Source organism: Eulemur rufifrons, chromosome 2, assembly GCF_041146395.1.
Source record: "Eulemur rufifrons isolate Redbay chromosome 2, OSU_ERuf_1, whole genome shotgun sequence".
NCBI classification, from domain to species: domain Eukaryota; kingdom Metazoa; phylum Chordata; class Mammalia; order Primates; family Lemuridae; genus Eulemur; species Eulemur rufifrons.
This window is the reverse complement of record NC_090984.1, coordinates 24,556,791-24,572,621: the sequence shown is the minus strand read 5'-3', so window position 1 is coordinate 24,572,621 and position 15,831 is coordinate 24,556,791. Positions and strand designations below refer to the sequence as shown.

Below are 15,831 nucleotides of genomic sequence, written 5' to 3'. Positions count from 1 at the left end.
AGTTTGAAAACCACTACTCTATATAAACCATCAAAGAGGCCTTGATTTTTTTCTATAAGGCACAGAAAATCCAACAAATCCATTATATACTACTGATAGGTGATGACTTCTTACCTTTTTAGAGCACTTAGCTGTGGTTTTCAGACAGCACTTCTTATGGCAAGCATATTTGCATACTGAAAAACAGGTTAAAAATATAGCATTTTTACAAGTCTGTACATCAATGGTAAGAATTAATCAAGTTTATAACTTCATTTTGGACGTAAGTTTTTTCTTTAAATCTCAGACTGCTATAATACCATATATACATATACTTTGTACTATCTAATAACTAAAAAGGATTTTAACCTATTCTCTTGAGGATAGTGAAGTTGGAAAACATGCCTAAAATTTCTAGCCACTGTCAAAGAAAAAGATTTTTAAGACTGCCTATCCTGTCTCTATACTATCCCCCTCCAAATTGCAGCAGGATATTTATCTTTGTGGTTTGATTCAGAAATTAGTATTCATGTTCCCTCACATATATGCTCTACAACCTGCTAAAATGCCAGAAATACTATTAAGAATCATTCCTATGGATAAGGAAAGTATTACTGTCAAAGACCCTTCCTGAAATGAAAACAAATTGGGTAGCATATTAAGATATAAGAAAGGTCTTAGTTATTGTTTCTAAAGGTCCAGAACAGAGCTCTAAGGAATCAGATAATAAAGAATCAGTTGTGATTGGGAAAATGACGTAAAGAAAAGGTTCAGAGCAAAAATAATTTACTGGAGTGTAGACAACAGGGTGGCTGGGCAGTTGGTGAGCAGGAAAAGGCACATTAAGATGAGGATACTGAGAACACAGTTGATCTATGTCATTTGGCTACACCAGTTCTGGCTTCTGCATACCAACACCTGAATATCCTTTCTTGAGTTTTTCAAGTATACCTTGTGGGACTTTCAAGGGCAAGATCAAGTAGGGGAGCCCATGTCATTGTATGGGTGAAATCACCAGGATAATAACAAAGAAAGTTAATTAATTCTATTAAGAAATCAAATCAAACCAAGCCCCCTATAATCATAAAAAAGCAAATTCTATAAACTTTCAGCTTGAAGTCTCAGAAGAAATTACTCTAAACATATAAGAATCAGACTAACATTAAGCAGTCAAGTACATTTCAAACTACTTCCTATTTTCACTCTCATGATAATTTTTCAGACTACTGATAATTAAACAATAGGAAAACTGCTGTCAAAACATGGAACATGTGGATATATCCACTATATATAGTGAACATGACTATTATCCTTGTTGTCACAGTGGAACAAGTTCTTCCTTCTTAATATTTCCTTCATTCAGTTCTAGCTCACTAGTAAAAGCAAAGCTTCATAGATTTAACGATAGCACCAGAGCAAATGTATAAAATAAAGGGAGTAGAAGCTAAAAACGTCCACTATAAACTAAGTTGATCTACAAAGAGTCTCTATTCACATTTTAGGATTTATATACTCTGTTGAAAGGACTGCAATAGAAAAAGTACCTTTTTGGCTATAATGTAAAAATTTGTTCATTCATCCAACCATCCATCTATAAATCCATCTACCCAAAAAATATTTATTAAAACTTATTATGTGCCAGAACTCTTCTAGGCACTGGTGATATAGAAGAGATAGATAAGTTTCCTGGCTTTATAGAGCATATATTGTAGTGGGATAGATGAAAAACAAGAAAAATGAATACTTACTATAATTTTGGGTGGTGATAAGTGCTATAAAAAGTATTAAATCTGAGTAAAGGAATAGAGAATTTGGGGACAAGGTGGCATTTTAGATAGAAGAGTAAGGAAAGAGCTCTCTGAGGAGGTGACATGTGAGTATAGACATGAATTAAACTGCAATACGAAGCCATACTAAAATCTGGGAGAAGAGCATTTCAGACAGAGTGAGTCGCAAGTACACAGCTCTCAGTGACCAAGTAACACCAAAATATCTGATTTGGATATAAAGAAGAGGTGAAGGAGAGTATAGTGAGAGATGAGGCTAAAAAATTAGGCAGTGTGAATTACTCCTTTATGTTAAAGAAGATGTAAGAAAATTCAAAGAAATAGAAATGTCAAGTGGTTTACAAAATGTTCTTAAAGATCTCTCACACTTACATTTGCAAACAGAGGCTCGGTCCATTATCCATATCAAAGAAGAACAGTATTCACAGTATGTAGGGATGCTATATTGGGTGGCCTTAAAGATGTGACCATTGTGCTCTTCCACCTGAATGAAAAAATTTAGCTGTTTACATTAAAGCCAACACAGTAAATGCTGCCCTAACATGGTCAGCCAATGGAAAATCCTTCAATCCCTTATTAAGTCTTCACTGGACACTTATTCAAAGGGGACAATTATGATCTTTTGAGAAAGAGAATAAAAATAAAATATATGGTCCCCACCTTCAAAAAGCTAACAATCCAGATAAACACGACCAAATTATATGAAAAACAGAAAGCAACGCAACCAATATAGAGCTGCTGTCTTATATGACTCTAAGCCAGCATGTTAAATTAAAAGCAGTTCTAAAATAAGTTTTTTTTTTTAATGGCAGAAATCTTTTACCCTACTGAAAATTACCAATGATCTCAGAGAGCTTCTGTTTACATGGGTTACATCTATTGATATTTACTGTACTAGAAATTGAAACTGAAAAAATTTTAAGTATTTATTCCTTATTTCACCTAAAATTTACAATAAGTGTATTATACATTAACATAAGTAACACAGAAAATTAGTGGCAAAGGGGTATTGTTTTATATTTTTGTAAATCTCTTCAATGTCTGGATTAATAAAAGATATCTACATTCTCACAGCTATTTCTGTACTGATTCTGTTGTAGTGCACGTTTAGTTTGAAACATATGAAGAAAATGCAGCTCCATACAGATGTGAAACCATAAAATAGAGGAATATCTTCATATTCCTTTTGGATAGTGATATTGCACCAAAACTTTATAAATGGTAACTTAAAGGGTTATTAAAATATGAAATAAAAACTATACCAATGAACTCCTCATGCTCCATGATATTAAAATCTACTATTATAAACTTTATTAAAATCTAAAATGTCTTTAACCTTCAAAGATATCATTAAGAAAAAAACATAAGCCACAGACTTGGAGAAAATATTTTCAAATCATATATCTGATAAATGACTTCTATCTGGAATATATAAAGAAATGTTCTAACATAATAAGAAGACAGCCCAATTCAAAAATGGGCAAAATATTGAATAGACAGCTCATCAAAGAAGTACAAATGGCCAAAAGGCACATGAAAAGATGTTCAACATCATTAGTCATCAGGGAAATGCAAATTAAAACCACAATAAGATACTACTTCATACTCACTAAAATGGCTGTCACAAAAAAGATAAATGACAAGTGTCGGTAAGAAATATGGATAGACTGGAACCCCCAGACCTCGTAGGTGGGATTGTAAAATGGTACAGTCACTTGAAGAGAAGTTTGGCAGTTTCCAAAAATTTTAAACATACAGTTACCGTATGAAACAGAAATTCCACTCTCAGGCTTATAATCAAGAGAACTGAAAGCATTATGTCTACATGTTCACAGCAGCATATTCACTGTAGCCAAAAATACAAAACTCAAATGTCTGTCAATTGCTAAAAGGATAAATAAAATGTCATATATGCATTCCATGCAATGGAATTCTATTCAGCACTAAAAAGACTGAACTATTGATAAACATAACGACATGGATGAACTTCAAAAACATGTTAAAAAGCCATATGCAAAACCCACATATTTTATGATTCCATTTACATAAAATATCCAGAAAAGGTAAAAAACTATAGAAACAGAAAGAGTAGCAATGCCTGGGGCTAGTAAAGGTCAGTGACTGCAAACTGGCACAAAAAATTCTTTTGGGTTAATATAAATGCTCTAAAATTGGATTGAAGTGATGGAAAAACTATGTGAATTTACTAAAATCATTGAATCGTACACTTAAAAAGGGATAAATTTTGTGGTAAGTAAATTTACCTCAATAAAGCTGGCTATAATACCCATTGGTTCATCTTGTAATTCAAATGTACATTTTACCTATACATGATTTTACAGCATTACATGTTGATCATTTGGAAAAATACTGGTTTAATGAGTTGTACTGTTCTTCCAAATGTTGACACATACCATTATGCACTATCAGAAAGTTACATTCCTTAATATTACCACTGATATCATTAGAAAACTATACAGGAAGCTGCCACACATACTATGGCAGATATTAATACACGCTTTCCAAAATTTGAATTTTTGCTTGAATACTCAAAATTTACCATGGGTAACAAATATTGTCAATTGTTTTCCTTGAAGTCACAGGGCCGCACTTTGTTGATTTTCAGAAAATGCCAAATACCGAAGTCTGAATGAGTAATTTAAGTGAAAATGATGTTCTATGAAAACATATTGCCACAAAAACTTGTACGTGAATTTTTATAGAAGCATTACTCATAATAGCCAAAAAGTGGAAACAACTCAAACATCCTTCAACTGATAAGTGGATATATAAAATATAGTATATCCATACAATGGAATATTATTTAGCCATACCAAGGAATGAAGTACTGATACATGCTACACAAATGAACTTTGAAAACATTAATGCTAAGTGAAAAGAAGGCAGACACAATGGTCTTTTTATCAATATGAAATGTCCAGAACAGGCAAATCCACAGAGACAGAAAGTACATTAGTGGTTGTCAGAGGCTGGGGGGAAGAAAGAATGAGGAGTGACTGCTTAAAAAGTATGGAGTTTCTTTTAGGGGTGATGAAATGTTATGGAATTATAATATATAATGGTGATGGCAGCTCAACATAGTCTATATACTAAAACACACTAAATTGTATACTTTAAACGGTTACATTTTTTTAAAAGGCTAGATCAGCTTGCAATTCAATTGTATAAGTAATTTTTTGAGACAATCATAATTATGTAGCTATTAGATCCTTCCCATTTCATCATACACAATATTTTAAAAATGTGATTTCAAGAATCAAAATTTAAATAAAATTCATCATTTTTATTACTTCATCAAGGATCTTCTTAAGTGAAACTGTCTTTTTTATTTTTCTTAAACTGTGAGAGTGTGACAGTCAATATTATAATATCTACTAACAAAGTTTGAGAGACTGCCTTGATTCATGCTAAGTTGCCAGTAGTTTACCCATGATTGTTTTTGTGTCAACTGAAAGAAAACGGAAAATAATGTCTTAATTATTAAACAGTTTTGATCTTGACAACTTCCTGAAAGTGTCTCAAAAACACCTGCACTTTAAAACATTAAAGAGTTCATATATGTTTACAAAAAGTCTGAAAGGATATATATGATACTATTATATTAACTACAGTGATTATTGGTGCTGAGATAAAATACTGAGTAATAAATGTAACGTGGTTGGGCATGGTGGTGTGTGTCCATAGACCCAGCTACTGAGAAGGCTGAAGTGGGAGGACTACTTGAGCCCAGGAGTTTGAGACTAGCCTGGACAACATAGTGAGACCCTGTCAAACACCAAACAAACAAACAAAGAAGTAAGTAAATATAACATGAAATTTTTAAAAAACTCTGTATGTGAAAAACTTTAAAACTTTCTTAAAGTATGTAAAAATAGACTTAAACAGATGACAAGATTCAAAATCATAAAGATTCCAGTTCTTTCTACATTAATTTATGAGTATAAGGTAATCTAAGTAAAGGCACTACTAGATCTTTTCTGTTCAAACTAGACAATCAAGTTCAAAGTTCATATGGAAAAATAACTAAGAATAGCCACAACATTTGTAAAAACAGAAGAAGAATTAGGGAGGACTTAGCCTTGTCAATTATTAAACATAATAAAAGCTCAATAATTAAAATAGTTGGAATCTGCTCAGTCAGATCAACCAACGGAATAGGATAAAAAGATCCAGGCATGAAGGGGAATTTAGAATGTAAAAAGAGTGATATCTCAAAGTTGAAGATGAGGGACTTTAAAATAAATATGTTTGATAGCCACTGATAAGAGACAAAATTAGATCCACACCTGAAACTGTACACTAGAATAACTCCATAAAGATCAGAATTTAAATGTAAAGAATGTGACCATTAAATTATTAGAAGAAAAGAATTCATAATTCGTTTATAACCTTGAAGTGGGGAAGTCTGTGACTCAAAATTCAGAAGCTATGAAAAGATTGCTAAGTTTAATTTCATAAAAATAAAAATCTTTTACATGATAAATGATATTACAAGCCAAGTGAAAAGACAACTGACAGACTGGGAAACATATTTTCAATTTATATCACAAAGGGTAATCTCTCCCATATACAGAATTTCTACAAATTAAGAAGGAAAAGACCAAAACCAATAGAAAAATGGGTAAAGAACATAAACATACATGTTACAGGAAAAAATGCAAATTGTACTTAAGCATAAGAAGAGATATTCAATCCCACTGATAATAAGAGAAAAGCAAATTAAAACTTCATGGAGATACAACATTCCTCATCTATCAGACTGGTGAAAGTCTAAATATTTAGCAACCTACTCTGGTAAGATTATCAGATACTTTCATATATTTTTATTGACACTAAAAAATGAGACTACCTCTATTATAGGAAAATGAGGCAATATTTATCAAAATAACAAATGCATTTCCCTATGACCCAGTAATTCCACTTCTAAGAATCAATCACACACACATACACACAAAGTTATTCATTGGGCCACTATTTGTTAATAGAGGAAGACTAGATACAACCCAATGGTCTAGCAAGGAGTATTAGCCACTTACGAAACAGATTTCTATGTACAGCTATTGTAATAGTTTCCTAAACTTAGTGGCTTAAAACAACACCTACTTCTTATCTTACAGTTCAGAAAGCCAGAAGTCTGACACAGGTCTCATCAGACTAAAATCAAGTACCAGCAGGGGTGTATGCCAGAAGGAGGCTCTGGGGAACAATCTTCTTTCAACCTCATTCAGGTTACTGGCAGAATTCAGGTTCATGTGGCTATAGGACTGAGGTCCCCTTTCCTTGCTGACTGTTAATCCGTGGTTGTTCTCAGCCTCTAGAGGCCACTCACATTTCCTGGCTCAACGCCCCCCTTTCTCCATCTTCAAAGCCAGCAACAGTGGATTGAGTTCTTCTCATGCTTTGAATTTCTCTGACTTCTCTTCTACCTATCTTCTTCCCCCTTATTTCTCTGACTGATTCTTCTGCCTTCTTCTTCAGTTTTTAAGGACCTATGTGATTACATTGAGTTCATCTATATAATTCAAAATAAGCTTTTATGTTAAACAAGTTGATCAGTTCCACCTGCAAAGTCCCTTCACAGAAAGCAATACCTAGATTATATGTGAATGAATAATCAGGTGACAAGAACCCTGGGGAAAACTTCTTTAGAATTCTGCCTACCATAGATAGAGAAGGATGTCCTGAATATGTTGTTCAATGATAAAAGCAAGGCACAAAGGGCATTATGCTATTATCATATGCCATGCTTCTATTTTGTGTGAGAAAGGATAGAAAATTAGCATATATAGTCTTATTTGCTTATATTGGATTTAAAAAACCTGAAAAGTTAAAAAAGATACCTCTAGAGGACAAAGGGGGTGGGAGTTAGATTTCTCACTACATACAATTTTTTAAGTGTCTGAATGACAAAAATATATTACCTATTAGAAAAAGAAATACACTTTAAAAAGAAATTATATCAGTGCAAACTCATGAGTACTTCTTTTACTCAATAGATTATGATTTTTTTAAGATTATTATCCTTTACTCTCATTTATTTTAACACTCACATTGTCACAAATTTGACCAGTGGGACCTCCTTTGAGTTAAATAAATAAGAAAGGAATCATTTTTATAGCAAATATTCAATTAATGAATGTAGAATGAATGACTGAATTTTTAAAAATCATTATTTAGCAACAATCATAGCAATAATTGATTCAGTTAAGAATCATCAAGGAATAGCAAAACTATTGGGTAACAGTTTGAGGAATAAGAGGATATTTATTTACATGGTCTCAAGTATCTCCCCACAAGATACTCATTAATTAAAAAGAAAAACAGAAGTAACTTTGCTATGTTTTTTGAAACACCCTTGCAGACATCAACCATAATGGGACAAAAAGATATCATGCACTGAAAAAACACAGTATCTCTTTTGTGTTATTCTGTGAGAAAAATGCATAACCTGAATCTAATCATGAAGAAATATAAGACAAACTCAAATTGAGGAACAGTTTATAAAATAATGGACCTATGTTCTTCAACAATGCCAATGTCATGAAAATTAAAAAGGTTGAGGAACTGTTCTAGATTAAAGGAGACTAAAAAGGCATGACAATTAAGTGCAACAAAGATTTTCTTGTTATAAAGGACACTATTGGGACAAATAGTGAAATCTAAATAAATCTGGATTAAGAATACAAGATTCTTTGTACTTTTCTTGCAATTATTCTGTAATGTGGCAATTATGTCAAAATGAAAAGGGGAGGGGATGGGAGGAAAATACCAAAATGAAATAAAAAGAACTGATCCAGGACAGTGAGAAAACCATGATTGCTCAGACAAGCTGGTGGAGAGTAGTGAGAAATAAGTCTGGACAGGGGGTACCATGAAGCCCTTTCAAATCACTCGCAGATTCACTCATTCAATTAAACATTTATAGATGCTTACTGTGTGTCAGGAACTGGCATAAGCACTTGGTTGTGGAAAAGAATGCTGACTGCCTACTAATATCCATTCTTTCTTCCTTTAATATAGAATTCCCAAGCTACTACCTACGCACATGACTATCTATCTAAACTTTATACTTCCCAGCTTTCTATTGCATCTATAAATGGCCACATTAAGTAGTTCTGTACAATGAATGTGAACACAAGTGATGAGTGTCACTTCCAAGTCATGCCTGAAGTTATGGGCTCTCTTGCCCTTTTCCTGTCCCTGCTGGATAAGATGGGAATCAAGAGATAGTGACCTGAAGCAGTGATTTTGAAAGTGTGTATTGGGAATAGCAGGTGGTAAAAGTTCCAAAGTACAAAGAAAGGAGTAACGAAATGTTTCTATAGGAAAAAAGGTGTCACAAAGGAGGGAAGTTTGAGATGAATACACAGAATAGAGCAAAGACACAATAAAGAATGGTATGTTTAGGAAATAGTGATTATTTCTACTTAAGCTGAGGAATATGCAAGAATAGCTTTTAAGAGTTTTTAGATTCATGTGCATATAGGGTTATACATGTATATGTATAATAAAATAAAAAACAATTTAAGAGATTTGGTACTTGCATAAGAATAAACAGATCAGTGAATAAAAATAGAGACTACAAAATTAAATCCAAATACATTTGGAATTGAGTATGCAGTCAAATGTACTTTACTCTTGAGACTAAAATAAATTCTAGAGTGATTAATTATTTTTGTAGGAAAAAAATAAAATAATAAATGTACTAGAATAAGGCATGGGAAAAGTAAAAATAAAAATTTGTAATAATTATATTATAATTTATCTAAGAAAGACAGAAACACCAGTAGCATATAGGAAAAGATTGATGAATTAAAATTTCTGTAATAAATAAATCAATTATAAACAAAGAAAAGCAAAATAATTCCACTTAGAATATCCTGAAAAAAGAGGAGGAATATACATACATATATAAATGCTTTTATAAGAACAGGGTATTTCTAGAACTCAACCAAAAAGAAACTGGTAACAGTGGTTATCTCTGGGAAGAAGGGCTGAGAAAGAATCTTACTTTACAATGAATATCATTTTGAAATATTGTGTTCCTATGACTTTCTCAATTCAAAAAAATTAGTTAAAAATTTAAAAGATTATGCTGACAAAACAGAATTGCATCACAAATGTCATTAATTCTGATTGACAGCACTGACTGCATCAAAATACATGGAGAGTATTAGCATTTTTTTGCAAATTAAGTAAATCATCAGCTACTAAATAAAAAAAATTTAACTCATGGTTCATCCATCCTAGTTTCATAATATGGTCTTGCTCTATAGTGTCTCAAATATTCACAGATAATGACATCTCATCTCACAGGCATCCTTCTAATTATAAATCATCCAAACATTATTTTCCTCTACTAAAGTCTAATATATTAAAGTTGTTTTCACTAAAATTTTCATTAAAAATTACTTTATTCTGAATGGATATAATGCATGCACCTGATCAAAAGGTACAAATGGAACACAATGAAAAATAAATCATTCTCCTACTTCTGAACCCCAACTGCCCTGTTCTTATTTACAGAAATAATCACTGCTATTAGTTTCTTGTGTATACTCCCAGATATTTTGCATGTGTGCATATGCATTTCTGAGTAAGTACAGATATGAATTTACTTTAAATTTTAAAATAATATATACAACAAACAACTTTCTATAGGGTGCTGAGCTCCTTACTCTTTTTACTTAACAAAACATACCTCTATTGGCCTCTATTCCTTTAATGCTAAGCAGTATCCTATTATATAAATGTATCTAATAGCATCCTATTATATAAATGTATCTAATTTATTCAAGCATTTCCCTATCTATTTAAGTTGTTCACAGTCTTTTGTTTTTATAAATTCCTCTTCAATAAAGAGTCTTGTTACATGTCAGTATGGAAAAAGTATAACTGATATGCCCACTGGATAAATTTCTAGATATGTTATTGCTGGGTCAAAGTTTTTCTTTTTTTCCTTTAACATTTTTAAGCTTTTTAGTACACCATTGCTAAAGTACATTCTCCAAGAAAGTTAATGCAAATTATACCCCTATTTGTAATACTAAAAAATCCGTATTCACTTATCCTTCCAAACTCCAGGTAATTAATTTATTTCGAGTTTTGTCCATTGATGGAAACAGTAGAAAATCATTATTTCACTTTAGTTTGACTGCTAACAAGGTAAACACTTATTTGTGTATTTCTTCACATTTCTTTCTATGAACTGCACTTATTATAGGCCCTGAAATGTAATTAAATAGTTTTTGAATAAATTGTCTATATCTTTTGCTCATTTTTATCTTAATGTGTTCTTTTCCTTACTGACATGAATACGACTCTTACAAGGCTTAAATTGTATAAAGTGCCTAAACAATACCTATTATAACAGTCCTTCTGCCTTCTTTATCCTTTCCTTTGTATACAATCTCATTTAATTTCACAAAAATCCTGAGTGGTGGGGAACATTATTCCTATTTTATAGATGAAGACATTAAGAGTCAGAGATTAAGCTGTCTAAAGTTTCACAATTGGAAAAATTTACTTTGGAGGAAAAAAACAAATCAGGCTAATGGGTTAGTTACACTACTTTTAGGATTCTGTGCCTCCCGTGAAAAGGCAGAAAACTTTTCAACCAGCAGATAGTCTATAAAATAGAGTCAGATCATACTTCTAACAAAGATAGTGTAAAATCTACAAGTAATGATCTAAAAGACCTCAGAATTTTCTTGACAAGTGAGAAGGAATGATTTATAATCCTGATATATCAGTAATGTAGACAATAAGTTTTCTAGAATTAAGATTTGCCATTGGCAGGGGTGAATCTAGGTTTTGCAGGCCCAAAAGCTTAACATTTTCAGGGAAAACTGAAGAAGAAAGGATGAAGAGGGGAAACAGAAAGTGGTGGCAATGAATGTAACTGAAACAGAGGAAATAATGGGAAAAGTGGGAGGAAACGAAGCCTAGAGAGGCAGGCGTGCTAAAGATCATGTCAAGCCTCGCACAGTAAGAACTTTGGGTTGTGTTCTGAGAAACACTGGAAATCACTAAGGAGTTCTGAGTAGAGGAAGGACATGATTTTTGTTTTTAAAGAGTCACTATGTCTATACGTAGAGAAGGGGAGAAGGGTATACAAAGGCAGAGCAGAATGACACTATACAAAGTGCATTTGACTATTGTGAAAGTAGTGGAGGTGATGTGAAATAGTAAGATATTAGAGATATTTTGAAGGTAGAATCTTGATCAGATTCCTACATTCTTTTCCTGCCACCCATGCAGTACTTGAGTCAATCAAAGCTACTGTCTCAACATACCAGATTCTTCACTCACCTGCATCTGTATATACTCTTTACCGTTGGCTAGATAAACCAGTATCATGAATTAGCAAAAATATTTTTTCTTCTGTAAAGCATTCCTTTTTTCTGTATTTCAATAGCACTTTGTACTATTTTTAACTACAATATTTATTACATCTGACACTAAATTTTTAAAACTCCTGCCTCCACTAGTAGATTATGTACTTCTCTAGGGATTAATTCATCTTAGTAATTATACAAATTATCATACATCACACAATAGAGATATATTATACAATATATAAAAGCATAAACAATGGTAAAATTTGCTCACATGGCATGGGAAATGTCTTTTGAATTGTAAGTAAGTAGCCCCATTTTCTTTAGAAGGGAGGAGAAACTCCTAAAAAGCTCCCTTTGTGCCTTTCATGAGTAAGCATTTTCAGTTTTATGCCACTTTAGGAAGCCACCATTGATTACAAGTCCAGTCACTGAATTCAAGGAACATTTGTCATTCTAAGTTTTTGTAAAGACATAAATGATTACCATCTAGGTACCTGATAAACCTATTCCTTAAATATAATCCATAGAAACACTGTATGATATACTTCGGATCACTTATTTGAAAATTACTTTTATATAATATAAAAAACAGATTATAACTTACCAAATCAGTTTCTTTTTTTCTTCTTTTCTTTCTTTCTGTTTTTGGCACCTGGCATGGGGTTGGGAGAAATACAGAAACTATGATAACAAAGACTAACATACTTTCTACTTCTTTGCAAATGTTGAAATATTTGCTCAAAAGGTAATAAAATAAGCAGATCTTTATTTTTCAAGAGGAACTGTGCAGTGCTAATAAGCAAATGTGAGAAAAATTTTAAGTTTGGTAAAATATAGTGCTAATAAAAGCAACAAATGAAAGGATATTTTAAAGATTATTCTCTCTTTAAACCTCAGTTCTTCCCAGAAGCCACGCCATATTAATTAAAATGATGTTATTTTAATCATTAGTTAAATGATTATTCATTTTAAAGATTTTACTTTCCATATTTGGCTCTAGAAAACCATCACAGAGTTAAATATAAAAAGGTATCATTTGGGACAAGAAAAGCTGTTTTACATGTGACACTTCCTGATAACCATAGTACAGAACAATTCAAACCTGACCTTTTAAACCTACAGACAAAAGCAGCATGAGACTAATAAAAATCTTCTTCTACATAAAATAAAAACCTTTATTTACCTAGATCTAGAATAGAAGAACTTTCAAGGACTTGTTTATATCTGACTACTTCAAAAATGATCTAAGGTGATTTACAAATCTAAATAAAATACATATAAGCTAGAATAACTAAAAATAAAACGAAACATAATCAATACAAAGGATTAATGGTATTCCTGATGTGAACAGGTACCTAATTATTTCATTTGGGGTACTGAAAAGAAACATATTGATAACTTTGTCTAAGTCTGCTATCTCTTCTCTAATATAGATTTCACAATAGTTATTCAATGGGGCTGAAGCAAGAATTAAATATCCAGCACCTCATACAATTCTCAGGCATAATAGGTATTCAAAAATAAAGGTTATTATTACTATTATGTAGATTTCCTGAAACATGCATCTTAAAACACATTTTCCTGTGAAAACACATTTTCAAGAGGAAATATAATTTATGAGTCCCTATACAAAGGCCACTAGAAGGAAATTCAAGACCTCTGTTAAAGCTGAGAGTATAATCTTGAGGGCATAACATTATATTTTAACTCAGTGAAGTGTTTATTTATTACAGAGGGTTTAGAAAATATGGTTTGATGAACTGATAAGACAGAATGGAGTTTGGAGGATCTAAAGAAGTACTAAGTTGACATGTTCTCTGTAATGTTTTTCTCAAATACCAGATGTCTCCAACAGACTCTTAAAAACAATTCACAACTGAATCCTTTTACAAATCCAGATACATCACATTTACCTTTGTGGCTGTGCAATCTGAAGTCTTGAATTCATTCATATATTCATCTAAAAACACTTTAAAAGTGTTGACCCAAACCCTCACTGGAGATTCTCCCCAGTCGCGCTGCTCAAGCCTCATGGTCTTTTCCAGAATCTGTTCAAATAGTGCATAAAGGTCTTTATACCGTATGCTTTCCGCATCATCCATCTAATAAGCAATGAGAAAAAAAGTAAGGTTCATGAAGCAATTCTTTAAATATAGAAGATGGATTAAACTTGTATTGAGTTGTACTTAGGATAAAAATTAGGATCCTGCTCATGCCTGTAATCCCAGCACTTTGAGAGGCTAAGGTGGGAGGATTTCTTGAGGTCAGGAGTTTCAGGCCAGCCTGAACAAGAGCGAGATCCTATCTCTATAAAACATATAAAAATTAGCCAGGCATGGTGGTGTGTGCCTGTAGTCCCAGCTACTCAGGAGGCTGAGGCAGGAGGATCACTTAAGCTCAAGAGCTTTAAGTTGCAGTGAGCTATGACAACACCAATGTACTGTAGCCTGGGCGACAGTGTGAGACCCTGCCTCAAAAAAAAAAGATGAGGATCCTGATAAAGCCTCTAGTGAGTATGCTGATGAGGTCCTGTGGTATTTATAAACTCCCACTCTACTGTGAAATGGATGCAAAATAAAACCCGCTAAGTTTTAGTAAAGGACCTAACAGTTTAAACAATGTAATGATTAGAGGAACTCCTGGGAATTTCTCCCTTAAATCTGGCTTTTTAATTTTATGTAGGTATTAAGATTATTTGGATCCCTCTTAATTACTTACCTCTCCAGAAATGAACCATACTTAGATAGTTCTACTCTAAAATTGAAAGAATGAATAAATATGTGGATCTTTGCTTAATGATATATTAGGTAATCTTCTTCATTTTAATCTATTAGAGTGACATGCTCAGAGTAACATCATATTACTTGCAAAGGAATCTAAATAGAATTCCTTTTATTTAAATGAGATCTGGAATCTTCATAAGAAAGAAAACTAGAGCTCTTAGGTGATCAAAAAGTTATTACACATATTTAGAATTTATTTTTCTTTCACCTCTTCAGATTTTTTGATCCAGGGTTAGAAAACCACTATTAAGCTCTGCTTTTTTTTTTTCTTTCTTTCTTTCTTCCTTTTTTTTTTTTTTTTTTGTTTGAGACAGAGTCTTGCTCTCTCAACCCAGGTGGAGTGCAGTGACGTCATCACAGCTCACTGCAAAGTCAAACTCCTGGGCTCAAGCAATACTCCTGCCTCAGCCTCCCAAGTAGCCGGGACTACAGGCTCGAGCCACCACACCCAGCTAAGTTTTTCTATTTTTGGTAGAGATGGGGTCTTGCTCTTGCTCAGGCTGGTCTTGAATTTCTGACCTCAAGTGATCCTGCTGTCTGGGCCTTCCCAAGTGTTAGGATTACAGGCGTGAGCCACCGTGCTTGGCCAAGCTCTGCTTCTTACTCTTGACTCTTCCTATGTGATTCAGAGTATACTGGAGCATTCAATAGCCCCAATTCCCTGATCTAGGAAATACAAGTAACGAAGCAGTGAAAGACATGAGAGTGTGAAGTGGCTGGGCAGGATTAGAAAAATGGGTACAACTTTGTCCTTACTCATAACTAGTAATTTCCCATAAACTGATTACTTCTTTACTATAGTCTTGAAATTCCTGCTCTCTCAGACTGTATGGTTTCTGTTTTCAAACAACAAAAAATATAAAATAAATATATAAAATATATATATAAAATATATGCTGAGAAAAATATAAAAGTATAGTA

The 15,831-nt window shown here is 32.7% G+C and overlaps 1 protein-coding gene across 1 annotated transcript in view; it reads right to left on the bottom strand.

The window, feature by feature from the left end:
- MYO9A (myosin IXA) overlaps positions 1-15,831 on the bottom strand; it is a 193,691-nt gene that overhangs the window by 25,760 nt on the left and 152,100 nt on the right. Inside the window, exons 30-33 of the mRNA XM_069458108.1 lie at positions 14,041-14,229; positions 12,732-12,779; positions 2,139-2,250; positions 115-176 (exon numbers count right to left, since the gene is read on the bottom strand). Coding sequence (XP_069314209.1) covers positions 115-176; positions 2,139-2,250; positions 12,732-12,779; positions 14,041-14,229 — 411 coding nt within the window. The remainder of the gene's footprint in view (positions 1-114; positions 177-2,138; positions 2,251-12,731; positions 12,780-14,040; positions 14,230-15,831) is intronic.